We start from the raw sequence: 27,264 nt of genomic DNA, 5'->3' as shown, positions 1-27,264 counted from the left end.
AAAAAAAAAAATTAAGAAGATTAAGATCGTTACGCTTTTACTCTCACGACTATTTCTAATAACTCTATAAAAGTTATATTAATATACTTTTAGAATTGATAAATAATTTTACATAAGTTTGATATAGGATAACATGGAAAGTTTCTTTCTGAAAAGAAAAAATAAAAAAGAAAAAAAAAAAAACAAGAAAATAAAGAAAAAGAAAAGACAATTCAAGCGACGACGTTGCAACGAAGGTCGGAACGATTAATCACAAGAGCATTCGATTAATTTTTGGTCTCCAAACACGGGCACCAGTTAGAAACATACTCCGTTCTTCTCTCTCTCTCCCTCCCTCTCTCTCTCTCTTTTCGTTTGGCCATATGCCAAGCACTGTAGCCTCGCGAATAATTCTTCATCGAGGCGGAAGAATCCGGAGCGGTTTCGCGTCTTGACGATCATCGTTACGCATTTCACCGTGGTTTAAAGGCGTTGGCCATCGCGTCTTTGGCTAGAGCGCGAAAATAACTTTGACCTGTTTACGCGAGTACGGAAATTAGTAGGACCTCATCTGGATCCAAGATCTGGAAGATTCTTAAGAACGAACGTGACTTTTCTTCGACTTTTCGTCTTTGCTTTGATTTACATAAAATCCTATTGTTTAGTATTGTCGAATGACGTCAAGACGCTCGATGCGAGGATTACTAATTATACGGAAAGAGAAGAGAGAGAGAGAGAGAGAGAGAGAGAGAGAGAGAGAGAGAGAGAGGGAGAGAGATTTTCTAAATAAATTATTGGGAAATATTTTAATAGAGCGTTCAAGTCATTCTCAAGGATCGATCGTGAATGCTAGTCTATTCCTTTTTTCGTATCGTTCGTTCGATGCCAAGCTGGCTATCTTCAGAACGTTTTATTGCATAATCTTATTCATTGATACGTTCACCTCTCTTTTTCTCTTTGTTTACTCATAGCTTAGGAATATTTCTTGACGCGAAGAAAAGAAGTTAAATTATACAATTTTGTCGGCTCGGCGAACGTTCTTAACAATATTTAGATGAATAAATTATTTTCTTAAGATAGGTAGTAGGAGTACGAGGGAAGGGATGCTGAGTGAGATTCTTTTTGAAACGTGGTTGATATACAATGGATCACCACCACCACCATCATCACCACCACCATGTCTGATCAAAAAACACGATCACGAGAATAGACAATGACGTGGCTAAAAGAAGACGACTATAATGACGGCGACGACTTTCGGGGTTTCTCGATTTTCTTCCCCCTTTTCTTCTCTCCACGCATCAACGATCTATCGTCTCGATCCACGAACTTTTCTATCCGCCTCTGACTCTTATTTAAAAGACTCACCACGATTGAGTCTCGGGCACTCGGCGTTGGACCGATACCAAGGCAGGAAGGAAATATCTCGTGGTAGCAAGGGACTAACGTTAAACGATTCGATTCGATAGCTTTCGTATATCGATAGCCCGATATCTCTTCGATACACCTCAAACCACAAACTTTTCACTCTCTCTGATATCCATCAACATTTCATCGTTATACCGAAATCGTTTATCCGTCCGTCTGTTCCAACAACGAGTGATCCCCCAAAAATAACGCGTCACGAAATGCCGTTATCGTAGAAGCTATTTTACGTGGCTCCAACTCGAATCGTATTACGATTTTGGTATATCGCTCGCAAAAGCGCGAAACCACCGGTAGCAAGCGATAGTAGCAATAACATCGCCACCACCACCAGCACCAGCACCAGCCAGCACCATCATCATCATCACTACCACTACCACTAGCATTGGCACCAGCAGCAGCACGAATAGCACGAGTAGTAGAGTAGGATGGTTGGTGGTGGTCCTGACACATCGATCGACCGCGTGCGGTTAAAGGCTCGCTGGAAAAAAGATGGTTCAATCGATTACCTTCCGATGCTCGGAGTAAGAGCAGCTGCCGAGCGTGTGTGAAGAGCGAGAAGTGAGATAGATCGATGTATATGTATCTATATATGACTATGTATAAATATATATATATATATGTATGTGTGTATCGATATATATATATATATATAGAAGATAGACAGAAAGAAAAGATCAAAAACAGGGATATGGCCAAGTAGAGATGGATCCGTGATCTCGCTTGTCTTCTTCGCGAAGGGACTAAAAGGAACTTCTTGCCAACACGCCGTAAACTCTTCTATTCTCTTCGTTTTTCTTTTTTTCTCTTCTCCTCTTCTCTTCTCTTCTCGTTGCTTTTCCCTGGCAACGACGATCGACGATCCACGATGAGGACCACGACGACGATGAAGGTGGCGTCGGTGACGACGGTGGATGATGCTCTGCCACAAGCTGCTGCCTAAAGGCATAGCGTCACCCGGACCGAATTAGACAAGCAGAAATAGCCCGAGTTATTGCCGGCGCTATGTACGTGAGAGAGAAAGAGAAAGAGAAATAGAGAGAGAGAGAGAGAGAGAGAGAGAGAAGAGAGAGAGAGAGAGAGAGAGATGCTCTCGATGCATACCTTGTATCCTGTCCACAGACGCTAACGTGGAGACCGATTCTCTCCACAGCATGCGGAAGACCGGACTACCGGTTCTTCCTCTTTCAATGGAACTTCTTCTTCTTCTTCTACTTCTTCTTCTTCTTCTTCTTCTTCTTCTTCTTCTTCTTCTTCTTCTTCTTCTTCTTCTTCTTCTTCCCCTTCTTCTTCTTCTTCTTCTTCTATTGTCTTCTTTTTCATCGAAAAGAATCTCGAATAGAAACCACAGCTGTGGATACTCACCTAATAAAGTTAATGCCAGGTATTAAAAGAACTTATTCCATTTGATTGATTTTACGACAACAATGTATCGGAAAATGTCCAATATGTCCAATTGAAAAAAATTTCAATATGTGTACGTACCGATCGATTTTTACTGTAGGAAGCATAGAAAAAAAGAGATACGATGTGATGTGCATACATGATCGACATTGTTCGATCAAGCATCGATATCTCCGACTCCCTATGGATCATCATAGAAATTTATAGAATATCATAGAAAATGAGCAAAAGAAAGAGAAAAACAGGATGAGCACGAGGCACGCATTCTGTCCGCTTTCTCACAGCTGATCCGTAATCCTTCGCACACGATCATGCATTTTCGTTTCTCTCCCTCTTTTCTCCATTCTTTTCCTTTCTCTTCTTTACCCTCTCTCTCTCTCTCTCTCTCTATCTCTTTCTCTTTCTCTTTCATGCAAGGCGCAAAGCGAAGAACGCCCCACCTGTCCCAAGTTCTGTCCCTCCACCGACGAGGCCGTTGCTCGATGGTGGAAATTACTTTCAAAGCGAGAGAACCCGTTGACCTACTGCTGTCTTCAGTATACGTTCTGTATTTCAGTCTTTCGCTTAGCTATCGCAGGTGCACGTATCTCGATAAGAAGGATTCATCGTTTCGAATATAATCACGTTACCGGAATCATTTTGTCCTTGAATGGCTTGAAGAAGATCGTAGGATGCAACGTGAAACTTGTCGGGTTACAAAAGCAGGGAGAAACTACGAAGTAGTTTAACGAGAACACGCTGACGTTCGAAATTTTACAAAGTAAGTTGTCTATAATGCATTAATTGGATTCAATTAATCGACTTCTCGTTTAACGTCAATCCATATTTTTTTTTGTCAATGTTCCGAAAGGAATAAATACTAGCTCGTCGGTCTTCGTGAAAATCCGTGAAGATGAAGGGATGGTTCGATGCTTTCAGAAACGATGGTGGACCGACTCTTTATAGTTATAGTAATCGTACACCCGTCACTGGCGATGTTGCTCTTGTTATCGTCTTCGTTATTTTCGGTACAATATTCACAGCTTTTCTAGTTATATTTCCTGGTATACGGAAGGAAGTGAGTTGAATTAATTTTTATCGGAGAAAGTAAAAAAAGAAAAAAATGATATACGTGGAGGATATGAATCTGGTCAAAATGGTATTTGCAGAGACTAACTACGTTCCTGATCGTAACCCTGAGCCTCTTCGTTGGAGCTACGATTCAAGGTCTGTACGATACTCCTTTCAAAGTGTCGACCTTGTTGATTAGCATACAAGATGGTTCCTTTTACAAAAAATTCAAGTTAAATTAATTTGCTTAAAGTCGCTCAGTATGGTTCATCTTGGCACACCAGTTCGGCAACCATCGTTAGTTCGTACAGCGCTTTCTCCAGACATAGAACCAGAGCTCAAATCGGCGGTTACATTGGACTCATGCATATCAACATTACCTACAAACGTGAGTCACAATATCAAACGACTGTGACTACTTCGTACGATTATGACGAACTTGTAGTGAAATTCCAAGGGAGTTAGTTTATTAAAGTATAAACTCCTTTGCGAATTAAAATGTAAAACGTACAAACGAAACGTATTAGCTTTTGGTTGTTCCCCTTTAAAAGAAACGACAAGTCCACGTTTGCACATTGAAAAATTTATCTTAGAAATGCTGCTGAATCTCTAACGTTCGGACGTGCTCGGAAATGAGAACGTTTGATACCGATGACGTCTTAAAATGAGAGAATCTCATGTCGTACGAATTTTTTTTCTTCGCTAGTTACATATTTCATTCGTTTTCATCCATTCTCCTCTCTTTTTTTTTCTCTTCCTTCTTTTAATTGCTAATCTGTTCTTTGATTGCCTTCATCAGACCTACCAGACAGTGAACACACGAACGACGATGTTGAGTATAATGAGAGATTCTCGTGGCGGGGTTCTAATGAAATGACGAGTGCTTTCAAACAAGCGCTCTATCAAGGAGCTCCCTTTCCAATCGTTTCCCTGGCGGAATATTTTAGCCTTCATCAGGAAGGATTTTCTTGGGGTAGCAAATATCGTGAAGCTGGTTACTATGCGTCTATAATGCTCTGGTGAGATTTTATTTACAATTGAAATGTTTTAAAAGGATATCAAACAATGATAATTTGACTCTCTTCCTAGGACATCGTTCGCTTCTTGGTGTATGATGAATTTATTGCTTATGGTCGTACCACGTTATGGTGCATACAGTATGATCATGACAGGATTGTGTATGCTCTCCACAAACCTAATTTATTGGGCGTTACTACCTTGCGAACCGTTAATTGCTCATATAGACGGTTCGATTCTCGCCTTCGACATGGGCTGGAATTATTGGTTGGTTTTGGTTGCAGGTGAGAGATTAAATCGTTCCTATTTTTCACATTTCTCGGCATATAGAATATATATCATTTACAACGATATTTAATAGGTATCGGATGTCTTTTCGCTGGGACAGTGGTGACAGCGATCGATTTGATATTTCCTCATCAATTTTCAACCATACTCGAAGTTGATTATGACACTCCCTATGACAGACATGTTATCATCGAAGAGAGTTTCGATACAAGAAATGTTAGAAGAAAATTGCCAAAAATTGAGGATTCCTTGGGCGATCGTATCATGAGGTTTTTTCGTTTTTCTTTTTAAATCTATTTATATAAAGCTTTTTATATAAAGTTATAACGTCGATATCGATTTTGTTCTTTCGTCATATTTTATTCATTCTTTTATCTCGTACGGACGTTAGGTAGATATATAAAAAATGAAATGTTTCAGTCAGCTGTCGTCGAAGCTTCAAAACAGAAATACGGATCGAGAGGATACGCAGGGTGTAATAAATAAAACTTATGCTCCTCACAAATCCTCTGACTTTCAACAAGAACGTAACAATGATGATCCTAGTAAGAGCAATTGGTCTTATCCCTTTCCTCCGGCGCCAAGAAGGATGGTGAACTCTTGATATTTGCGTTGAATTTTAAAAGAAATAAATGTATTTTAATATATATATATATATACGCAACTCGCTCAATAAAATTCGAAACTAGCTACGTATACCTAATTCCTTACTTTTTAAATTTTATTTTTGACTGGTATCGGTATATCTATTAAATTTTTTTAATTATCATCACCGACTAGTAATCCACTAAAAGCGGAAAATATTCATTCATTGAATCCTATTATTGGAAAATTAGGATATGGTTCAATGACGTGAGTAATCTCTCTTCATAAATAAGAAATATAATATTAATTATAAATAAAACACGCGCACTAGCACAATAAATATGTACACTCTCGTTAGGAAGTTCCAAAGGAATCGCTAGAAAGTAGCGACTTTCCGGTTCTCCTCTCGCAGTAACTAGCCAAAGTTTTCAAAATGATGGATAAAGTATGGTAGTCTACGGCCCTTGTTCACCTCGTCGCAAGCAGACATTACGCTTTTAGTTAAAGGCCGTGGTCCACAACTAAATACTCCTATTTTACTGACCTGCAAAATATAAAAATATCAAAGTTCTTTTACATCGAAGAATTCGTTTCATTCGTCCTATCATTTCTGCGAGAACTCTTGCGATACTAAAAATTATTACAATGGTAATTCGTATAAAGTACAATAATACATTTTCCTAGTTAGAAGTACTTTTGAAAAAACGGAAGCTTTCGAATCGCTGAACTTTGGACTTTTTTAATAACGCAAAGCCTCAAGTACTTTTATAATACTCACGTAACTATGTTTCTTTTGAACAAACTTTAGAAACGAGGTCATATCTGGTCGACCAAAATGATTAATGGCTTTCAGTCCAGTGAATATACTCTTCTTAGATAATCTTTGAAAATGATTCTCACAAATATACTGAAACATGAAATTTTACGTTCGTCAGATTTTAGATAAATCCATTTATGAAAGATATCGAAGTTGAACGACGATAATTTCTAAACTTACAAGCATGGTAGTACGTAAGTCGAATTTATGAAAGAACTGAGTTATAAATATGTGTATCTCGAGAACGTCGGTTACGTCTTTCCTTTCGACATCTCTGAGAACATCGATAAACCACTCAAAGTGTTTGTGCGATGGGCATATCCAAAGAAAGTATACCTGTTGAGAAAAGTCAAACGATTCGTAGAGAGAGAGAGAGAGAGAGATAGATATATAGATAAATAGATAGATAGAGAGAGAGAGAGAGATATGTTTTAGGATGAACTCAAACGAACTGTACGTACCTTTTTACAAGCAACTCCGGAATATCTATTAGTGGAAGTACCAAAGACGAGATCATTCAGCATAGAAGCATACGGGGTAACTCCAATTCCCCCACCGACCATAACTGCCACTTCGAATTTATACCAGTCTTGATTTCCACCTCCAAACGGTCCCTCGATTCGTATTTTAGGGTGCTCGTCTTCCGGATTATAGTTACAGGGATCAAAGTAGTTCCGTAATTTCCAGGTCCATGGACCTTGGGCTTTGATATGACACGAAAGGAAGTTCTCGTGGGGCGCAGAAGTGAGGGTGAATGAGTGGAACTCGTTCGATCTAAAGACTGTACATGAGAGACGTACCCATTGACCTGAGAGATACTTAAGATTTGGAGGTCTGTAAAATTTTATCTTTATTACATCGGAGGGTAACAATTCTGTCTCAATTATATCAAGAGCCATGTATTTCGTTCTCAAGCTTACGACCTGAATAAAATTAACACGTGTTATTAATCGTTCCAGTGAAATGTATAATAACGAGGATATACCTTGTCCAAAGCATAGATGATCGCCGGACCAACGAAGAAAATCCAAAATCTTGGAGAACCAGTTAATCTGGCTAAACCGTGGATCAGGGATAATGCATAAAATAATACATACAAGCTGTGAGTTAACGAAAAGAATTTATATGCCTTTTGGCGTATCGTAGGATGTGCGAAAACAAAAATGATCGTCATTACGAGGAAAAGTAGAATGCCGGTTAAACCTAAACAAAAAGAAAAGAGAATAGAGAAAAAGATAATAAAATCTAATTACATTATATGCGCATGGATAGTATTCAAAGTTCAATAATTTTTTTCATTACAAACCTGTCACCGTTTGAAAGAGCCAAAATGTAATAGTTGGCTTCGCATCGCTTGGAAAACTGATCTCGTTTGTGAGGCAGCGGAGATGCGCTATCGGTTGCGTCGATACGTGATAAAAATTCACGATGTGTCCGACCGTATGTAAAATGGAAAAAAAGAGAGCCGTGCACGCGGCTATTTTGTGAAATTGTATGTGCGAATCCAGTGGAATATACTGTTGGATCGAGAATTCTTTCAATTTGGTCAATAGATTACGAGACATCGTGAGAAGTAATAAACTGTAACAAAATGATAAAGCTGCCGCTGATCCCCGAGTTATCGCAATACCAACACCCATAATGTGTCTCAAATCCGTATGTTCAGCCATGAATGAATAGTCTATAAAAGAAAGGTTCGTTTCAAAGCTAATCATTATGTTATCTCTTAATCAGTAAAATTTTTGTTAAACTCACGTATAAACCTTTCGACGAAGAGAGCTATAGTGATAACGTAAAACACGAAAAGATAAAATATATTTTGTCTATTTTCTTCGAGAAAAGTCGATATCGCGTCCCATTGTTTGCGGGCCCAATTCTTCGAATCTTCGGGTGGCAGCTGATCGATCTGAAAGCTTGTCATTCGAGCGACGTTCGTCGACATATCCAGAAAATTTTGTTTCGCTCCTTTACAATCCAATCCAATTGCAACAAAATCGCCTTTGTATTCCTTCATCATTAACTTGAAATCATTGTAAGTAAGATAATTCTTTCTTTCAAGACCAGCGTCCTATGTTATGAAAAAATAATTGGCTTTACTCATTCCAAATTAAATTGAATTGCCTAAACGTAGAAAAAAAAAAAAGATATTGACGTTTAATTACTTGAAACATTCCATCGATGAGTTCGGTGACATGATCATCGGAAAGACTGGTAGTACGTGCAATCTCAACGAGCGATCTTAACATCTCGGATAATTCCTCTTTATCGATCACACCGTTGCTGTCCTTATCGCACATGTCAAAAATAATACGCAATTTGTCCTCGGTTTTGCCACGAGAAAAGAGCAACACGGTATCGAGAAATTCTTGAAAGGATATGCGACCATCGCCGTCTTTGTCGACGATATTGAACATTTTCTTCACGAAAACTGCATCAGGACGCATACCAAGAGCACTAGCAAATTCGCTTTTCGACAGAGATGTGCGCATCGCTGTAATAACCTCGCCTGTATCGCTATCCTCGGATCGTCGTCGTCTTTCCCCAGGTCGTAGACCAAATGTCAGCGCGTAAGCTTCTCGGAAAAACTGTTAAAGTTTTTACTTTTTTCTTTTTCTTTTCGAATACAATTATTTCTCTCTATTTTTTGCTTTCTTTTTTTTTTTTTTTATTTCATTTGGTTTTCATAACTATTGCAAATCTTTTAGAAACGTTTAACGTAAAGAAAGAGATATAAATTTCGTTTGAAATTGAACAAGTAGTTACCAACCTGTTCGAGTTTCTTTTGTCGACGTTCTTTAGTTTCCGCTTTTGCGAGCATAACATCGCGGTTAACTTGGAAAAGCGTGCAATGTTTCTTGTGGGACGACAGGAACGCTTCCAATTTCGCAATGAACTTTCTGCGCGAGGCCAAGGAATCGAGTTCAAGGACAAGGTCGTAATCACGCGGTATACGTAACAATACCAGCGCCTTTCTATGCCCGCTTTCGCTTTCCTTAAATATTTATTGAAGTTCGATATCAATTGGACGAGATCTTAAGTTCTTAACGTATGCGAAAAAAAATCGATGAAAATTGATTATATAAGAAAGAAGAAGTCGTTAACGAAAGAGAAAAAAGTACCTGAGACTCTTCTATGGTTATTGTATTAACGCCACTAAAATCGAACGTACGAAGTTTCTCGCCCTTTCGATCGACGATATGCAAAGCTGCTTCAGGACCGAAACGAACTTTCACCAAGCGACGATGATTTGCGTGCAGCCATTCGCGAACGACCATCTTGTCGACGCAAATTCGGTTGTCGCTTCTTCTTTGAATTTCTTCTTGAAGTATACGTAAACGACGTCTTCGTCGGTTCTGTAGTTTTACTAAGCCATAAGCGGCTCCAGCGCATAAAATTGGGAAAAATCCGAGGAAAACGCAGGCATAGATGTAGACGAACTCGCTACCCTGTGCAAAGTAAGAAAAGAAAAGAGAAAATGAAAACAACATTACGACGATTTATGATTCCCGGCGATAAAATAATATTTCGAAAGTTTGTTTTTAGGCGTTATAAAAAGTAACTTCGTAAAAATAATTTCACGTGATTTACTTCGAAATAGTCGTATCGTTGCAACGGTAAACAGGGCTCGAGTACGGATGAGTTCAATTGGAAAGGTTGAGGACACGGATCGTTTTCCTCCCATAGGAATACTCGTTTTTGAATCGTGTCCGGCGAAATATTGGTTGCGTTTGTGATCACGTCCCATAATGTCACACGGCGTATATCTTCAATTTCGCTTTTTGTAAAAATTCTATGTAAAAGGTAGACGTTTAATGTAAAAGGTATACTTTATTACGTATACGCTCGAATACGGCGGAATTCGATTGAATTCCAAGCGAATATCAATCTTACCCAGATTCTTCATTTTCAAACCAAAAGCGATCGGAGTCCCTCAAGCGTAAAAATTGCTCTTTAATAACCGCAGCAAAAAGTTCTCCGGGTCCATCACTGGATTCCAACATACCGCCGACGTAAACATCAACGTTATTTAAATTGTTCGAATGGATTTCAACGAGAGTACGCAGTAGAGATGGATTTTTGTTGAATAAGTCAGGATTAATCTCGTTCCATGTTTTCCTTGGCGTTAACTTGAAATGTTTTCGCGCGGTATTGTAATCCGGTAATCCATTATCGCGACCACGCATGATATTAAGAGCACCGAGATCTCTGCGTGAAAATTCCATTGGCCCGAATAGATTGTTTCGTATATCCGTACCGAGAAGATTGTCCTCCTTCTCGGCTATTTGAGAACTCATTCCCATGATTAATTCTTCTATCGTACTATTCGCTAAAATTTCCTGAAAAGAAACGATCGAAGAGTTTAAGAGGTCGACAAACTTCTTGACACTTTGCACAAAGCATTTCTTTTTTTTTTTTTTCTTTTTTCTTGATTTATTACGAACACTCACGTTCGAATCCCACCAAGTAGAGCAGAGTCTGATCGCGGCTTGACCCGCGTTAGTCTTTCGAAACTCGCATCTTTCGTCACGTCTGTATATACCAGGCGGTATAAGAGTATGTCCAAAACGAAAAGCAGCACTTTGAAAAATATGACTTATTCCTGGATGGAGATCAGTTTTATAGCCGGTATACGCTGGCAATTCTTCGTCCAACAACGTGGGAAGGTATTCGTATAAAATGATGTTCTAAGATAAAGAGGACAAGGGAGAAATTTAATTGAATCGCCTATTCATCTCTCATACTTGGAGAAAATGGAAACTCGATTCGTACCTGTAGTGTTCCTATAACTATACGTCGTGCCTTCTGAAAGATTTCTTCGTCGGACATGTCGGGATATTCTCGTTGTACACGGCTCGCTATAACGTTATGCCAACGATAGAATAGGATCCCTAATGAGAGTAACGGTGGATGTTGATTGGTTCTTGGATCTCCGAGTACTATGTAACAGATTAAAATCAAGATAAGAAAAAGAGCACTCGTAGATAGATCGTACTCGATAATGGGATTATGAAATATTATTGTGGCGTAAATAGTCATGAGAGTACGATGAACCTAACGAAATTTGGTTGTTACATATGAACGATCATGATCGATCTTATGTTTCGATAAGAGTAATACATCGGCCAACGCGTTTAATTATTTCGAACAAATACGAATCGTATTCGCGGCTGGATATTGCAAAAGAAAAAGATAAAGAGATTTCGATATTATGAGCAAGCTATGTTGTAAGAGAAATTTAAGGTAAACGGCAAGAACAAGGTGTAATCTTACGATAAAGCCGTTCTGGACTGAGCATTCTCATAACGTGCGGAACGGCATGATTGAAGAGTGGAGCGCGCATGGTGTTTCTCACGGGAAATTTTCTGCTCGGTTCCATGAGGAGACTTCCGTTCTTGAATGCTCGCATCGTGTTCGCCCATGCCTCGCTACTGGAGTATATGAAGCTACCATCGATCCAGCTTGTTACTTTATTTATCTGCAACCTCACATATTCAGAGCTATTTTTCATGTTATTGTTTATAAGCCAATATTTCTCTTTTACGTCATCGTCATCGGTCATGCACGTAAAACAATGTGTCATCCGTTTCATTCTCTCATACGAATGTCCATAAAATAAACGTAATTCTATCGATACTTTAGAAAACCGTGTCATTCACGTTTCTCTATTTTCATACAACGTAATGAAGTCATGTCTAACGTGCGCACGTTGTAGATTAAATTATCTTTTGTAAAAAGAAAAAAAAAAAAAGAAAAAAAAATTCAATTGAAAAAAGATGACAATCGTTTTCTTTCAAGTCACGCAAAGTAAGAATAGTAAAGTCATCGATTCAAAATGGATACGGAAAAGTAGGAAATTACCTGTTCGCGAGGGCTGTTCGGGCTACGTCCAGTTTGGCGGTCGTAATCGGCACGTAGGAAAGGAATGTACTTGTTACCTTGGCACTCCTTGTCGAAAACCGGATCGCATTTATCCACGTCGATACGATGGAACTCTATAGGACAGCCACTTTCGCTGGCCATGATTATTTCCGACGTGACCAGTTGTCCTGAAATGATTTCGTTATATACACTAAAATTCAAATCTCGTTGTTAAATCTTGATGTTATAGATTGGAAGTCAATCGAGATTAGTCATAACAGGATTTACTAAACAGGACCTAAACTGATACGCTTCCGGCTACGGATTACGTATTTCATTCATATGTATCGGACTATAGTTCTGAGCAAACTCGACTACAAATATTTCAGAAAAAGTCGTTTAAAGAAAGACCTTTTATTAAAATTTATGCTCGGAAAACATTTGTAGGATGTTTTTATTTACCGAAAAAGGCGAAGAGAGCAGTTCGATTTTTAACGGAGGGTAAACCTTCATCCCCTTGCATAAAGAGATCGCTTAGCTTTCTTGGCGAGGGTCTGTCTTGGCCAGCCAATGCATAGACACCATCCGAATAAGCTGCAGGTATCTTTCTTATCAGCCTACTGCCTATGGAATTTAGAGGCTGAATTAAGTGATCCTTGAGAAAGTTCCTCTAGATAAACGTTTACTTGCCGATCGATCCCCAATTCGGATGAGCCAAGTTGTTGTACCATCCATCGTATCTTTGTTTTTCCACATCATTGTGAAACGCTCCTATAGGTATCAAGATTAACGATTAGCGATATTATAACATTTGAATTAGACGTTTCCATGAAAAATTAATTTTTTTGTTTTAAATTCGCAAATCTTACATGGTCCAACGTTAATTATTAAGATTTAAGCGTAACGTTAGGAAACAAAGTACAAGTGACTCGTGTGAAAAATGAAAAATATGTAACGCGAGCATCGTTAATGGAGCAACGTATGAATGTTTAGAAACGAAAGCTCCATAAAACGGAGCTCATGGCGAGCTTGGTTCTGGCAAGAGCGAAAGTTCGTTGCGCGGCCAGCACCTACCGGTTTCAACGAGTAACACGATCCAGAGAGCCCAGAGAAACAAACGCAATCGTTTGAAGAAGCGGGCCAAAAAAAGACGTTTCCCTGTCATCGTTGTTCTTCTTTTCTCTTCAGGAGGATCTAAACCAATGCCATATCTCGTTCGTACGAAGGAAACCAGGATCTGTTGGATCTCTATGTGACCCAAAAAAAAAAAAGAAAGAAAGAAGAGGATTTCACGTTCTCTCAGCGACAATTGGAACGATCCATTTTCCTTGTTTCACTTCTTTTGGATCCACAAACCGGATTACCAGGTAAAAGGACACATTTGTACGTAAAATCCAGAAAATCGTTTCGAAATGTTAAATTGAGTCACCTCACAAGTTGTTTTAAGATAGAAACGTGAAGCAAAAAGTTGGCAAAACCAACAATGCGGGTACAGCTAAATGCAGGACGTCACGTGCGTGTCGATCGAGTTGGAAAAAGTCTTGCTGGTTCTTGAGAATCCTTGTCCGTAGTGATCAGTCTTTTTCCACTTTGGTGTGTAGGACAACGAAGATAAAGATAACACGATGAGATTTTAAAAAGAAGTATCGAAGATCGGTAACCTTTCTTTCTCTTTCTCTCTCTCTTTCTCTATTTCTTAATTTTTTCTCTTGGATTTTTATAACGTGGTTTGGGCCAAGAGCGTGGCCAAGTTGTTAAGAACCAACCCACGAACCGACACCAGCCGATCTTAGCTGCACGGTGAAAGTCGCCGGTCTACTTGCTTCGTTCTTACCAGCCACCACCAGAGTACCGTCGTTCTCCTTCTCTTTTCTCATATTCTTCTTCTCTCTTTCCTTTCAACGAGAACGAACGAGCCTACCCGTTCTATACGTAAAGCCTCTCTAACCAAAGCAGACCCCCACCAGGTTTCTTACTCGCAAGCGATTCCTTTCTCCAGTCGGCACGTTTTACCGAGGCGGCATCGTTCGTGACGTCACCATATGCGCAGGCCTAGTTTTTGAGTCCGCGGCACCGATTACCCAAGGCGAAACCTCTCCCGAGTCTCTCTGTGCCTCGAGTACGTTTCAAGGTCGACGCTTCACGACGATCCTCGCTAGCCTCGTGTTTCAACGTTTCATCTTCTCCTTTGTTTTTTTGTTTTTTTTCTTCTTTCTGATCCTTTCAACGAAGAAGGATTCTCTCAACAACATTTGAGCGACCCTCATCGTGACTGCCTTTGAGATATTCTTTACCTCCTGGATCCGCATGAGTCATCTTCTTGAAACAGTCTAGACAATATCGCAATATTTTCTTCTATTTTTACTGTTTTCTGTTAACCCAACGCTCGAGAAAGTTTATTTGCAAATTAAAATATATGGAAAAGTCTCTCAGAGAGCTAGAAAAGAAACGTTAAGTGTGATCAGTGAAACTGAGAGATTGTATATTTTTCATTTTACATAATATATTCAATCACATAATATATCCAAAGATAGTCTTTACTTACAAGAAATTTAATGGTAGTGCAGTTATCCGGATGATTTTCATAATCTTTTATATGAATAACTCGTCCTGTTGTATGACATTAGATAAATATTTATATATGCGCAAAACAACAGGAGACCTATCGAATGGCATGTCTGACGGATAAGCAAGTTTTCTTCCGCAATAATCCGTATCGTTTTCTCGTCACTTTTTAATCGTTCATAATCTCACAACCTTGACGAGAAAGCTTATTTTTCAGAATCAAGCAAATAATTGGAGTTTGTACGGCTTGACTCAAGTCCAATTCGTCCTGATACTTTCTAACTTTTTTTTTTTTAAATAGACATTAGTATCATTCCTAGTGAAATCTTTCTTACTTTGTAAAGTAACATTAGCAACTTTTGCTTTTCTTTTTCCTTAATTAAAGAGGTATTCGTATATAATCAATCACCACACGCACGAGATATTTGGTGATCGCATTCTTTTGCCTGAGAATCACAGGTGCAACGTATGTATCTATACATATATATAAGTATATAAAAGCGTGTATATACAGAGGCTTATGTTATGACTCAATCCACACAAAGAGAGATCGCGCCTACTCGACTACCGGTCGATTTTTATCGCCCTTGGCACGGATCGGCAAAGACGGTTACATTTGGTGGAGATCGAGTATACTTCCCTCGTTGAGACCATACGTTCCAGTCGGAATACGTCTCTTCGTGCCTTGAATACATTTTTACTGATTTATACGACCGAGGTCTTTCACCTTATATTCGACAAAATAACGGCATCTTTTAAACCAGGAAGTAAAGGAAATTTTGGACGATCGTTCAAGATAGTAAAACGAAAAAATATTAGATATACGCATATATAATTCAATATTGATTTACTTAATCCAATTACAAGATTACAATGCACCTCATTGCTTCTTATTTTCTTTCGTTATAACTCTTGTTACTTGTCTAAATCTATGAGAAACGTTTTATCGTAAAATAAATATACTCGTATAATATATCGTATAACGGGTTGTAAAATGAAAGAAATTATTTGCATTCGTTATCTTCAATGATTTCTTTTTTTTTTTTTTTTAAGTCACTCGAGTAGTAAATAAATAATGAATTTCTCATTAGCTTATATTATGTCTAAGTTATTCATTTAATTTTGTTTGTTTTCTTTTTTCTCTTTCTTTATTTTTCTTTTTTATTTTAGAATGATTTGCTTAAGTAAAGTAAGAATTTCCTGATATTAATCTTTAGCAAACAAAATTCTTTATAATGAAAAGAATATTTTTAATATCCTGTTCAACGTTCGATATTCAATATTCCGTATCGTCGACGGTTGCAATGAAGAATCTTTGATCCGAGCTTTTTATAATCCATGGAAATGCAAAAATATACAGATAGGGGAGCTTTTACTTCGTTATATAAACGAGATCACGGCTATTGATGTTATAAGCATCATATAAGTCATGTCACAAGAGAGGTCCATTGAATGATAAAGGAAAGGAGGAAGCAAAGAAAAAAAGCTTTTAAATGCATTCTTCCTTTCGATTCACCGAAGCGAGGATTATTGTTTTGCTCCTATCAGAAAACACAGGATTATTTTGCGAATGGCACGATTGCTATACGTATGCGTGTACCTCTACATATATATATATATATATATATATATATATATATATATATGTAGCATACACATTTGTCGTGATTTATAAAAGAAAATAGAGAATAGGAAATGAGTGTGTGAGAGAGAGAGAGAGAGAGAGAGAGAGAGAGAGAGAGAGAGAGCGAATGGTCCGTTAAAAGAATCAATCCGTGAAAACTTTTTCAATCGAGTAGAAAAAAATAAAACGTGAATAAACGCACGTACGCGAGTTCGAGCGCCGACAACGCAGGACACACAAAGAAATGTGAAGACCAATGGATGGATGGATGGATGGATGGATGGATGGATGGATGGATGGATGGATCGAAAAAAAAGAACAAAGATCATTTGGAAGTCGATCCAGGATAATAGTAGACGACTGCTGGCGCTGGTAATTGCCAATGAGCGGCATGGAGTTCAATCAATTGTAAAAGCGTTTTCCTCACGGATGGAAGAGTCGTCTCGTCGGCTAGGAAAGCGTCTCGTAGACTTCCAAGAAGTTGTTGAAGTTGTGCAGGTAACTCGGCATCAAGATCCTTGCCGATGCAGGTGAGAATGAAGAAGAGACAATCCGTCTATGGTGAATGGGGAATTCCCAGTAATATATCATGATCATAATGTTATGTCATTGAGCTAAGTAGATCACTACTACTCGGTCAAGGTGGAAAGAACTGAACGAAGGTGAGCAACGATATTAGTGCAAATGTGTACATAATTATATTCGCGTTATGTGCATATTTCTTCATTACGCGTATTCCATAGATATGCGTTCATTCGACGTAATTAAAAAATACTTTTTTGTATCTTATACGTATACGTCGCTTTTCGAATGCTAAATACTATCATTTGTATATCACCTTCGTTCCATACAAAGAATTGTTAACTCTTACCTCAGCGAGAGAATTTACAACCGGTGGTTGCAAACAATCCTGACAACATTTCCAGAGTAATGTGAGAAGCACACGGCCTGGCGGTACTCCTTCTTGTTGCGTCTTGAGTTGAAGTTGCCGTCGTTTCAGCTGCAGTGCAATATAATTACATAGATAAACTTAATACATACCTATTACGCGCATATACATTCTCGAGTTAAACAAGGTTGCACAATATGTTGGTAAGTAAGCCATTGAAACAAGGAACAATCACTTGCCGCAGGTAATAAATGCTATGAATTCAACGAGTTTTTTATGCGAAGCTTTTTTGTACCTGTATAAGAGTTACTCAGGAGACACAGATTTGATTTGCTTTTTTGTTTAGTTAGTCGCTACGAGAAGACACAAATCAATTCAGTAGAAGATACATTCTCCACACCTGACAGTACATCTCGTTGAGGAACATCATGAAGGCCGAGTAACGGTGACAACCTGATTCGTCTCGAAGTATTCTCGCACGATCTTGGTACCATTGTTGACATATGTTCAAGAGAGATTCCAAGAAGGTCTCCTTGCTTTCTTTCTGGATGACAAAATATAAACGTAAGTAGGAATGAATTTAGCATTGCAAGAACGCATTAAAATAAGTATGGATTTATCGATCGATACCTCTATTATAGTAATGCAAATCTTTGCCGCTGGTTCCGCATATCGACGATTTTCAACGGTCCGTTCTAATATATGTCGTACGAGTTCCATAAGCGACCGTGCGTTCAATAGATTTGGATCTGATGGGAGAGAATTTTATGAGTATTTTTTCAAACTTCTTTCTAACGATAATATTTCTTAAAATATTAAAGTTAGACATCGATGTCACTTACCATCGATGGCTCTTAAAAGGGTGTCCTGAACAGGGCCTGGAAACTTTCCTAATTCCGAGGCATCAGAGATATTAATTGCTTTAGCAGCGAGAGCATCAGCAGCGTTCAGACTTTTCGAACGTTTCAAACCGTAAGTGGACACGAAGGATAAAGACTTCGTAAGTCTTCCTACTTTTGGTGTGCTAGATTTGCCTTCGTTTTGATCCACGTTAAAGTGAACTCTATTTGTACCCTGTCGCGCGAAAACAATAACCTTAGTAATCCATGTTACTGCTAAATCTTTCAATATATCGAGCTGGTTCGGATCAGACGCTATAGAGTACTTGTCAATTATGATATTCTGATCGAGCTCACGTGTAAGATACTTCCGCTGGAAGCAACCATTTCTAAAGGATGTCCCTGTCTCGATGAGCTCGAATGATGGCTACCATGAGAATGTCTCTGTTGATGCAAAGGATGATGCAGTTGTTGTTGCTGTTGCTGTTGTTGCTGAGCGTAGAGGTATCGATGAACGTTCCCACTCGATTTGCTGTGCTGTAGATAATACGGGGTACGCTCTGAAGCATTCGTCCGAGACCTGATCCAGACATGCCCGCTTAAATGTCAGTCTATTTAAATGTCAAACTATATGTTAATTCGTATTCTTGCAATTACATAACGCGTGCATCGAAAAGAAAAAGCTAAGTAAGTAGATTGCCATCGGATGATTATTTTTCTTACTCATTATATCACCAGGATGATTAAATTAAATCATCGAACGATATTCAGATCGGCAAAACTCGAATGTATCACGTTGAATATAAATGTAACACAACGTTTCACTCGAGAGAAAGTATTTTAGTTTTCATTCGAAATATTCTGCATTTTTTACGCGCGTACAAGCGTCCTCATATTCGATTAAAAACTATCAATGGCCAGGTCAGCACATATCAATTACGATTCATACTATTTTAATCGATTTCGTATGCACCGACGATACGAACTTTAAATCGCTTTCTGTTTCAATGAAATATTAGAACGCGCCCGCGTTCTTTCGTCCGAACTTGTTTTTATCTTAAAATAGATAAAAAGAATAACGATTCGTCGTTGTCAAATAGGCTTCAAATCCTATTTATTCGTCGTTATCAAATAGGCTTCGATCCTAGATATTTCTTTTGTACGTCTTCTATGACCTGTCTTTGTGTCTAACGCGGACTCACTTAGATGGATGCGAATCGTTCTGCTTCATAGTGAACTCCTTAGCATGTACGTTTAATCGTGGATTAGTGACGTTCGCCGTTGTTCCTTCCGTTCTTCCACCTATGAAAATCACGAATGAATGAAGTTTTCAAAAACAACTTGGATCATAAACCTACGATAAATTTAATATCAATTCGACGAATACAGTAACATTGTGAAATAACATATAACAAATTTACCTGGTGGTCGATAAATCTCTAACGATGGTTTAGTTTTAGTACTGTTTATGCTGTTAGTTCCTTTCGGCTGAATTGCATCCTTCATCTGAAATAATATATAACAAAACGTACATTGTTCATCGTATAAAACTTTATTTAACAATTGGATGAACTCCCGGCAATTGGGATTATATCGCACGTTTTATGAAATTGCTCTGCAAAAATTAATTACTCTGATTCGCACAAAATAAATTAAATTATTACGTATCAAAAAAGTAAATTGTTACGATTAAAACAAGAAAGAAAGAAAATAAAAAGAAACAATAGTAACATGTGATCAAGTTTTAAGAGCAATAAATAAAAGCACGCATTAACGCGTGACCGGGCATTTAAGTGTTAATATGGAACAATTACGTAGGTTTTTAAAGGGACGAAAAAAGCAATAACAGCACGTGATATTAGGTAGCTCTTCTATTGTTTTGATATACCCTTTCATTTCTCAATACTTTTTTATTGACTACTTGAATTCGCACAGCAATCTCTCACGTATTTGCCATTCGTTCATATATATCATGTAACATACTCATACACATTCACAAAATACACATGAAACAATGAATGAATATATATATATATATATACACATATATATATTCGTGCTTCGAAATCATATCTTTCGTTCGCACGTAGAATAAACTTTGACAAAATAAAAGAGCTACGTCTACCAAACTCTAATATTTACTCTACTGCAAGCAGAAAAATACTTATTATGAAAAAAGAAAATCTCGACGAAATCGACGATCGATTCTTACTTTTCGAACGTAAAGGCGAGCGTCAATTTGAATTTCGCGCCAGTAATGACGGTTAATGAACCGACGCGCGTAAGCGAGAGACGTACACGCGTTGACGTTGATTTCTCGAATTGGACGAAGGTTTTTCAACACAACGACGACGACACAATGATGACGACGACGTTCGACGTTCGATTTCATACGTTTGTCAATGCCATATAGTACTGTGTATAGAAAGTCTCGAAGCCAGAAAAAGAGAGGGTGGGAGGAAGGGAGGAAAAGAGAGAAAGACGGAGAAAAAAAGACAGACGTATAGAAACTAAAGAGAAAAAGAAAGAGATAGATATAGATATAGATATAGAGAGAGAGAGAGAGAGAGAGAGAGAGAGAGAGAGAGAGAGAGAAAATAGCAAGGACGGAGACGACGAGTATGAAAAACGGAGGGGGATTAAACTTACAGTGAAGAACGTGAGAGGATCATCCTTTTGAAGATCCTTGAAAGTATCGGCAAAGGTAAATCCTCGTCTCGGAGAACGAACAACGCTTCTAGCAAAAGCGCGTCGCTAGAACGCGCCGCTACTCTTGGCGTCGAAAGAAGCGCGCTTGCTCGTCGTTCGTTCGTTCGCTCGCTCGCTCGCTCGCTCGCTCGCTCGTGTTCGCTCACTCGTTCGTTTCTTCTATCGACTATTGTCCCGTCTTCGTGATTAGCCCGACGTGAAAAGAAAGACGATGCGGCGAAGCGAGAAAGTAATACCAGAGAGAGAGAGAGAGAGAGAGAGAGAGAGAGAGAGAGAGAGAGAAAGAGTTTCTTTGCGTCTGTACGCGCGTAAGTTTGAGAGTAACGAAGAGAGCGACGAGAGAGATAGAAAGAGAGAGAACAAGAAAGAAAGATAGATTGATAAAGAGAAAGAGAAAGAGAGAGAGAGAGAGAGAGAGAGAGAGATGGATAAGTAGAAAGAGAAGAAAAATTCTCTTTACACCTTTTTTCTGCGTATCTCGAACACTACTACGGTAACGTTGTCGACCGTACGAAGAGAGAACCGACTCCGATGACTGAGGACTAATAATAGATATGGCGGAGCCACGAGAGAAAGAGAGAAGAGAGAGAAAGAGAGAGGAGCACACTAAGCACTTAAGCGAGAGCGAATACGTATCTATAGTCAGAATACGTGTGTTTGTAGTCGCTCTACCGGCCTCTTCTACGCCACGCGTATTAACGTCCACTGCCGCGACTAGTAGACTGAAATATCCAACGGACTCATCGGGATGAGATCCTAGTCTATCCTTCTCTTTCTCTCTTTCTCACTCTCTTTATCTCTTTCTTTTTACTTAGCGCGTACATTGCGCACCTTTGCCGTCCAAAAACTCCGCGCTTAAATCGTCGAAACAAGATGGCGGTGCGATTACCACGCCAGAGAATATGAGAGAGAGAGAGAGAGAGAGAGAGAGAGAGAGAGAGAGAGAGAGAGAGAAAGAGACAGAGAGAAGAGGGAACACAGAGGTCTTAAAACGTGAAAATCCGTGCTTAACCTGTGCAGTATCGTCGATTTATATACTCCAATGGAGTCTTTAAGGATCTTCAGTGAAAATTTGTTAAGTTCGTTCGTTAAACTCGGCTCTCAGATTTCTTAGAACAGAGAGAAAGAGAGACGGAAAGAGAGAGGGAAAGAGACAGAAAATGAGAAAGGGTGTGAGAAGAAAGGAAAAGTTTTCGAAACTTCTTCCTCAGACTACTACTCTCGCGTTCTCCATCTTTCTCTGTGTGTTTGGCTTTGTATGTGTTCTTCTTGGTTACTTGCTTACTTACTTGCTTGCTTCTTCTTTCTTCGTTCGTTCTCGGAGATACGGAATCGTAGTATTATGCTCGGAAAAGATTTGGCTATTGTTTAAGAGCAAAGAAATTTTGCAAGAAAGTTTTTCGAGGGAAACGTTTTATCAAAAGAGAAAACGCTTCTCATTTGTTTCCCATTGTTATTTTGATTTTTATTCGGTCCACCATTAAAAATGGTAAATCCTTTCGAATTTACGTATTTGATGAATCGATTTGCCTTCGTAATTTTGTAATCTTCTAAAGGATATATATGGGGAATAGATCGATAGTTATCGAGATCGATACTCCTCGATAGTTTTATAGTTCGATACTTTTATGGAAATAGAATCAGCCTCGATCAATGACAAATGTATCTTTTGATTTCTCGTACTCTTGCCACGTTTCTTTTGACGTCATCCGTATAAAAGATCGAACAAAATAATTGATATTGAACGATAAAGTATTGCTACGTTTTTCATTCGCAAAATAATATAAATTTAATAATAGGTTAATAAAATTAGATGTTTATGTAAAATTAGTTATTTATGTAAAACGGAAACGATCATTCTATTTACGAGAGTCATAATGAGCTGTATCAACGATATATATATATACACACACACACACACACACGCACACGCACACGCACACGTATGAAAAGAAGAAAACTGAAATATCGTTGACAGTCATCAAGAAATTCTCATGCGATGATGTAGTTGTGTCTTTACATGTATTATCCTGACTATAGAACGATACGATTCGAATTTACATTGACGAAAGGACACCTGTACTTTTGTTTCGAATTAACGTAACGAAAAGGAAGGAAATAAAACAAAAATGAAAGGATTATTCTAAACGTTATCGATGATATATTATTTTAATTAAACTCACCTTTACACCGAATTTATTAACCAGCTTGGTTTTCACTGTAGAATTTGTCGCAATCGGCTTTGTTGAGGCTGTGCATCGCATCGTATGTAAATGCATCCGACTGATCTATAGATGTTGCTCTAGGGAACTTTCAGGAAAACTATTTATTCGATTAAAATGCTTGTCGTTGCGTTAAAAAAGCGGGAAACCGTAAATGCGAATTCACATATAACGAATATATTAACGAATATATACGATTTTTATTATAATACAGATAATAATATAAAAAAATCCTTCGAAAATTAGATAAGTAAGTACTTAGTGTTGACGTGAAAGAATCGAATAACTGACTAATATGTGGTAATGAATACGAACGGATGAGACCATACGAAGTGATCGTTATAAAGAGAGCCGTACATGGCGCTCGATTCAATACTCGAATCTCGATCGATAATCGAAATTAAATCGTTACTCTCGACATCGTTATATTGCATGTTACGCAGTACGAATTAAATCCGCAGTATTGAATCCAACCGAATATTGACATAGATTGAATATTTTATATAATATTTCATTTTGAAAGCTTTTAATTAATAAGATTCATTTCAATATGATAACTATAATCAATATTGTATTTTTAAGGTTAGATATGATGATCGCGAAAGAAGCATCGTGCAGGTTAATGTGCTGTTTGAATTTGACGAAAGAAGACATAAAGAAGAAATATTACAAGTATTTTTTTTCATATTTTTTAATTTTTCTGTTTTATTTTCTTTCTAATAACGATAATATTGTGCTTATGGTTATTTATGTAATAAATATAAAATGTGTGAAAACGTATAATGAATCTCAGTTCATTAAAAGTGTATAAATTATTAATTTTATTAATAGTATAATATTAATAGTGCTTATATTATAGGTTCAAGGAAATTAATCGGATTAGTTCGAATAATGGAAGAGGATGAAGCAGAAATTGTAGAAGCAACGTAGAGTAAATTGTAAGGAAGCTGATATAATATTTATGGTAATAGAATTAATTAACTAAAATTGTTTTACTTCTTATTTATTCTTTTTATTTGATTTATTATTTATTTCTTTAATTACTTGCTTAAATAGGTAACTGTAGATTAATTAAAATTGTACATTAAGTTCTGTCGAGTATATTAAAATTGATAATTCATTATATGTCCATATACTAGAAGCAAGAGAATTTGCAGTAAGTATAGGTTTTCATTGGTTCATTAAATATTTACTTTATTTAAAAGCGTTTTATAATAAAGATATTTTTTGTAGGTAATTTGTAATTCTTCATATAAATCTACGTAGCATATGGAAACTGATCTATGTGTCACATTTTATAAGAATTTATGAATATGAAAGTTGTATTTATAATAGATACAGGTAAGAGAATAATCGTATGATGATACAATATAGAAAAACAAAATAATATTAATAATAATAATAATTATATTAATAATAATGAAGATGTTACATGGAACAAACTTGAATGTTAAATCCATATTTAAAAAGTTATGTTTGATTTTTTATATAAAAGAGATATTAAGTTAATATAATGTTCAGAGAGTGATATAATATCATTTATATCTTTTTCATGAAAAATATAAATTACAATTGTTTATTTTTATATTCTAAGATAATGTTTGTATCATATCAATGATCAAGATGATTTAGATCTTTGACTCTTATAGAATACTATTATTTTCAGTAAGAAAAGTTATCTTTAAAAACAATTTTGATGAAATTGTTCAGATAGATCGGTAGAATTGATCTAGGAAGGATCTAGACCTTAATAAAATTCTTCTTATCTTACAGAAAGGATTACCAGTTTTTCTGCCTCGTGGAATCCGGCGAAGCTGATAGTAAAGCTTAGATCCTTTGGTGGTCTCTTTAAAGGTATTACAATTTTACGATTAAGAATTGAGAGTACCTCGACGAATGATTTACTTTCATTCGCTTGCATCTCGCACTCCGAAGCGTAGACCATCCACTTTACAGATATATTTTACACCGTCGTTTGGTAAAGTTCTTATCTCGCCGAGTTCACCTCCGTGAAATCGTTTCTTATCTCGACGAACGTACTTTAGCTACTTCATCTTATAGAAGAGACTATGCGTCGGACGTTGGCGCCGGTTTTTGTCGTTGAAGTTCTATCGCTTGGTAGCTCGTCGATGAACCGTTCTGTTTCGTCGCAATCATTGTCATTATTGTCTATTTATAAGTTATTACTCCTTCATTTTTCATCTTATAATTTAGTACAACTATAAGATATTTCATAAATAAACGTTTATACGCTTTCGAAAGTAAAGTAACAAGGCGATGAACGTTTACAACGAAAGACGAAAACTTCTGCAAGACACCGTAAAATTTAGTTAAATGCGAAACCATTTTAAAGAATAACGTCCGTTACGAAAAGCCCTATAGACTCATGGAGTCGAACATAAACGCACGTTATGGAAAATAGCATTCCCTACATCTCATAGAATTCACTGAAAGAAAGAGAGAGAGAGAGAGAGAGAGAGAGAGAGAGCAGTATTTTATCGATTGGACGTTCTCTGTAAATCGGCGAAACCGTTATCGGTTCGTCGTCTCTAGAAGAAGATCGAGATCGGCCAGTGTATTTGGCCGCTCGTAAAAATAAATCTGCCGGCATAATCCGTTCGAAATGATAGCGACTGTCCTCGTCTTACGGTCTTGGACGATGGATATGCTGAGAGAATTTTCTACCATAGTTTTCTTTCGTTGCTTTCATAGAAAGAACGTGACGGTGAGACTCAACCAAGATTATTATTATCGTTATTTTCATTACAGACTTTCTCGAGCGTCATCGTTGTGATTGTTACGGTTATTACAGTTGGTGGTGTCGCCAGACAATTACGGATTACCGTAAAAAAAATGGCTACATTGAATCTTCAACTGTTAGATATCCTTTGTCTTTCCTAACACACACACGTACACGTACATACATACATACATACATACATACATATACTTTTACATAAATCAACGTTGTTTTTGTCCGTAGCACAAAATTATCGCTTTTTATTATCATCTCAAACGTCGGGTTCGTCGGGAAGGTTCGAAACGGGTATGCGCATAAATATATGCTTAGCCGAACGAGATTTCGAGGGTGGCAGGCTAAAGCCACGGACTCAAGGCAATAAAACTCTCCGGAATTTACACCGAAATTAGACTTTACCGCCCTGCCAGGTTCATCCCGAGCGACAACCCCTGCGTCCCTATCCACCCTTATCAAGGAAACGGGAAAGGGTTGGAAAGTCAGTTAGTAAGAGAGAGAGAGAAATACAGAGAGATAGAGACAGAGGACGACCGAGCCAGTTGGTAATTCTCCTACACCACTCCGACAGAATGGCAACTTTCTCATTCCGTTCTCTACGAAATAGAACGTTACACCGTACCATTTCTGCATCGTCGCTTTTCTCTACTCTTCTCTCTCTCCCTCTCTCTTTCTCTCTCTCTTACTGTTTCTCTATACTCACCTTCTCTCTTTTCCTATACGATCCTTCGCCACTCGCCTTTTTCCTTCGTCTCTCTCTCTCTCTCTCTCTCTTTCTCTCTCTCTCTCTCTCTCTCTCTCTCTCTCTCTCTCTCTCTCTCCTTCTCTCTCTATGCGAGAAGCTCTCAGAGACCATAAAAACCAGCAGTTCATTTCCCTAATGCGAGCGCTCGAGTCGTGCCAAACGGGGGTGGGGAACTCGGAGGGCAGTGACGATGGCTCGAATCCTACCGCGAACGGCTTCGTCCCTTGGCTTTAAGGGAGATCGAGCTTACCTTCAGAACTCCTTTTTTTTACTCGTTCTTCGTTTTCTTGCTTTTCTCCAAGATCACGTAATGTCCGAGACGTTGGTGATCGAGTCCTTCCGAAAAGAAAGAAAGCAAAACGAAAGGATAGCAAAAAGAGAGAAACGATAAAAAGGGTGAGAGAGTGGTTCCACATGAAATTGAGCTTGAGAGAGAAATGAAAGAAAGGAAGAGAGAGAGAGAGAGAGAGAGAGAGAGAGAGAGAGAGAGAG

The 27,264-nt window shown here is 37.9% G+C and overlaps 4 protein-coding genes across 14 annotated transcripts in view; 2 read left to right on the top strand and 2 right to left on the bottom strand.

Moving 5' to 3' along the window:
* LOC122626891 (dual oxidase maturation factor 1) overlaps positions 1–5,767 on the top strand; it is an 8,654-nt gene extending 2,887 nt beyond the window's left edge. For 4 of the 7 annotated variants that reach the window (XM_043807421.1, XM_043807426.1, XM_043807424.1 and 1 more), the window contains exons 2-9: positions 3,365–3,568; positions 3,659–3,865; positions 3,957–4,014; positions 4,112–4,246; positions 4,658–4,877; positions 4,948–5,159; positions 5,237–5,432; positions 5,584–5,767. In XM_043807421.1, the coding sequence (XP_043663356.1) occupies positions 3,701–3,865; positions 3,957–4,014; positions 4,112–4,246; positions 4,658–4,877; positions 4,948–5,159; positions 5,237–5,432; positions 5,584–5,767 (1,170 nt within the window). In that variant the 5' untranslated portion in view covers positions 3,365–3,568; positions 3,659–3,700. Of the gene's footprint in view, positions 1–774; positions 2,412–3,225; positions 3,569–3,658; positions 3,866–3,956; positions 4,015–4,111; positions 4,247–4,657; positions 4,878–4,947; positions 5,160–5,236; positions 5,433–5,583 lie in introns of those variants that run through there. The other 3 variants (XM_043807427.1, XM_043807425.1, XM_043807423.1) reach the window with 3 other exon arrangements.
* A 256-nt stretch (positions 5,768–6,023) lies between these two features.
* On the bottom strand, positions 6,024–16,610 carry LOC122626888 (dual oxidase). 2 transcript variants are annotated; one of them, XM_043807415.1, is made up of 20 exons: positions 14,970–16,610; positions 13,499–14,861; positions 13,115–13,195; positions 12,887–13,048; positions 12,425–12,612; positions 11,837–12,041; positions 11,336–11,502; positions 11,014–11,250; positions 10,457–10,902; positions 10,154–10,355; positions 9,685–10,011; positions 9,333–9,557; positions 8,728–9,150; positions 8,321–8,633; positions 7,872–8,246; positions 7,551–7,768; positions 7,027–7,488; positions 6,746–6,901; positions 6,527–6,655; positions 6,024–6,292 (listed from the first exon to the last, which is right to left on the bottom strand). In XM_043807415.1, exons 2-20 carry the CDS (start codon positions 13,587–13,589, stop codon positions 6,164–6,166), a joined length of 4,536 nt encoding a protein of 1,511 aa, XP_043663350.1. In that variant the 5' UTR covers positions 13,590–14,861; positions 14,970–16,610; the 3' UTR covers positions 6,024–6,163. The 2 variants fall into 2 exon arrangements, with proteins under 2 accessions (XP_043663350.1, XP_043663351.1); XM_043807416.1 differs by lacking the exons at positions 12,887–13,048; positions 13,115–13,195; positions 13,499–14,861; positions 14,970–16,610 and having other exon boundaries at positions 11,837–12,048; positions 12,425–12,533.
* A 64-nt stretch (positions 16,611–16,674) lies between these two features.
* LOC122626890 (CBP80/20-dependent translation initiation factor) lies at positions 16,675–23,367 on the bottom strand. 3 transcript variants are annotated; one of them, XM_043807419.1, is made up of 9 exons: positions 20,554–20,785; positions 19,763–19,847; positions 19,544–19,643; positions 18,699–18,921; positions 18,345–18,576; positions 18,133–18,251; positions 17,903–18,046; positions 17,485–17,613; positions 16,675–17,169 (listed from the first exon to the last, which is right to left on the bottom strand). In XM_043807419.1, exons 1-9 carry the CDS (start codon positions 20,731–20,733, stop codon positions 16,939–16,941), a joined length of 1,443 nt encoding a protein of 480 aa, XP_043663354.1. In that variant the 5' UTR covers positions 20,734–20,785; the 3' UTR covers positions 16,675–16,938. The 3 variants fall into 3 exon arrangements, 2 of the variants coding, with proteins under 2 accessions (XP_043663354.1, XP_043663355.1); XM_043807420.1 differs by lacking the exon at positions 20,554–20,785 and adding an exon at positions 23,234–23,367 and having other exon boundaries at positions 16,676–17,169; XR_006326752.1 differs by having other exon boundaries at positions 17,157–17,169; positions 17,798–18,046; positions 20,554–20,792.
* The window catches only part of LOC122626894 (LHFPL tetraspan subfamily member 6 protein-like), a 23,108-nt gene continuing 17,825 nt past the window's right edge, over positions 21,982–27,264 (top strand). Inside the window, exons 1-6 of one of the 2 annotated variants that reach the window (XM_043807431.1) lie at positions 21,982–22,306; positions 23,855–23,944; positions 24,132–24,236; positions 24,329–24,428; positions 24,506–24,613; positions 25,046–25,126. The gene's annotated coding sequence lies outside the window, so the exon portion shown is untranslated. Of the gene's footprint in view, positions 22,307–23,580; positions 23,715–23,854; positions 23,945–24,131; positions 24,237–24,328; positions 24,429–24,505; positions 24,614–25,045; positions 25,127–27,264 lie in introns of those variants that run through there. The other variant, XM_043807432.1, reaches the window with a different exon arrangement.

This window comes from Vespula pensylvanica, chromosome 2 (assembly GCF_014466175.1).
Source record: "Vespula pensylvanica isolate Volc-1 chromosome 2, ASM1446617v1, whole genome shotgun sequence".
NCBI lineage: Eukaryota > Metazoa > Arthropoda > Insecta > Hymenoptera > Vespidae > Vespula > Vespula pensylvanica.
This window is presented reverse-complemented; position numbering and strand designations above follow the sequence as displayed.

Excerpts from the sequence above, each read along its gene's own strand:
- LOC122626888 (XM_043807415.1), bottom strand. The coding sequence starts at position 13,589 with ATGACAGGGAAACGTCTTTTTTTGGCCCGCTTCTTCAAACGATTGCGT. Across the intron at positions 8,247-8,320 it reads CTTCGTCGAAAGGTTTATAC|ACTATTCATTCATGGCTGAA; the intron begins GTGAGTTTAACA and ends TTTCTTTTATAG. Across the intron at positions 6,656-6,745 it reads ACTTACGTACTACCATGCTT|TATATTTGTGAGAATCATTT; the intron begins GTAAGTTTAGAA and ends TTCATGTTTCAG.
- LOC122626890 (XM_043807419.1), bottom strand. The coding sequence starts at position 20,733 with ATGAAATCGAACGTCGAACGTCGTCGTCATCATTGTGTCGTCGTCGTT. Across the intron at positions 19,644-19,762 it reads AGAGATTTATCGACCACCAG|GTGGAAGAACGGAAGGAACA; the intron begins GTAAATTTGTTA and ends TGATTTTCATAG. Across the intron at positions 18,577-18,698 it reads CCAGCGGAAGTATCTTACAC|GGTACAAATAGAGTTCACTT; the intron begins GTGAGCTCGATC and ends TTCGCGCGACAG.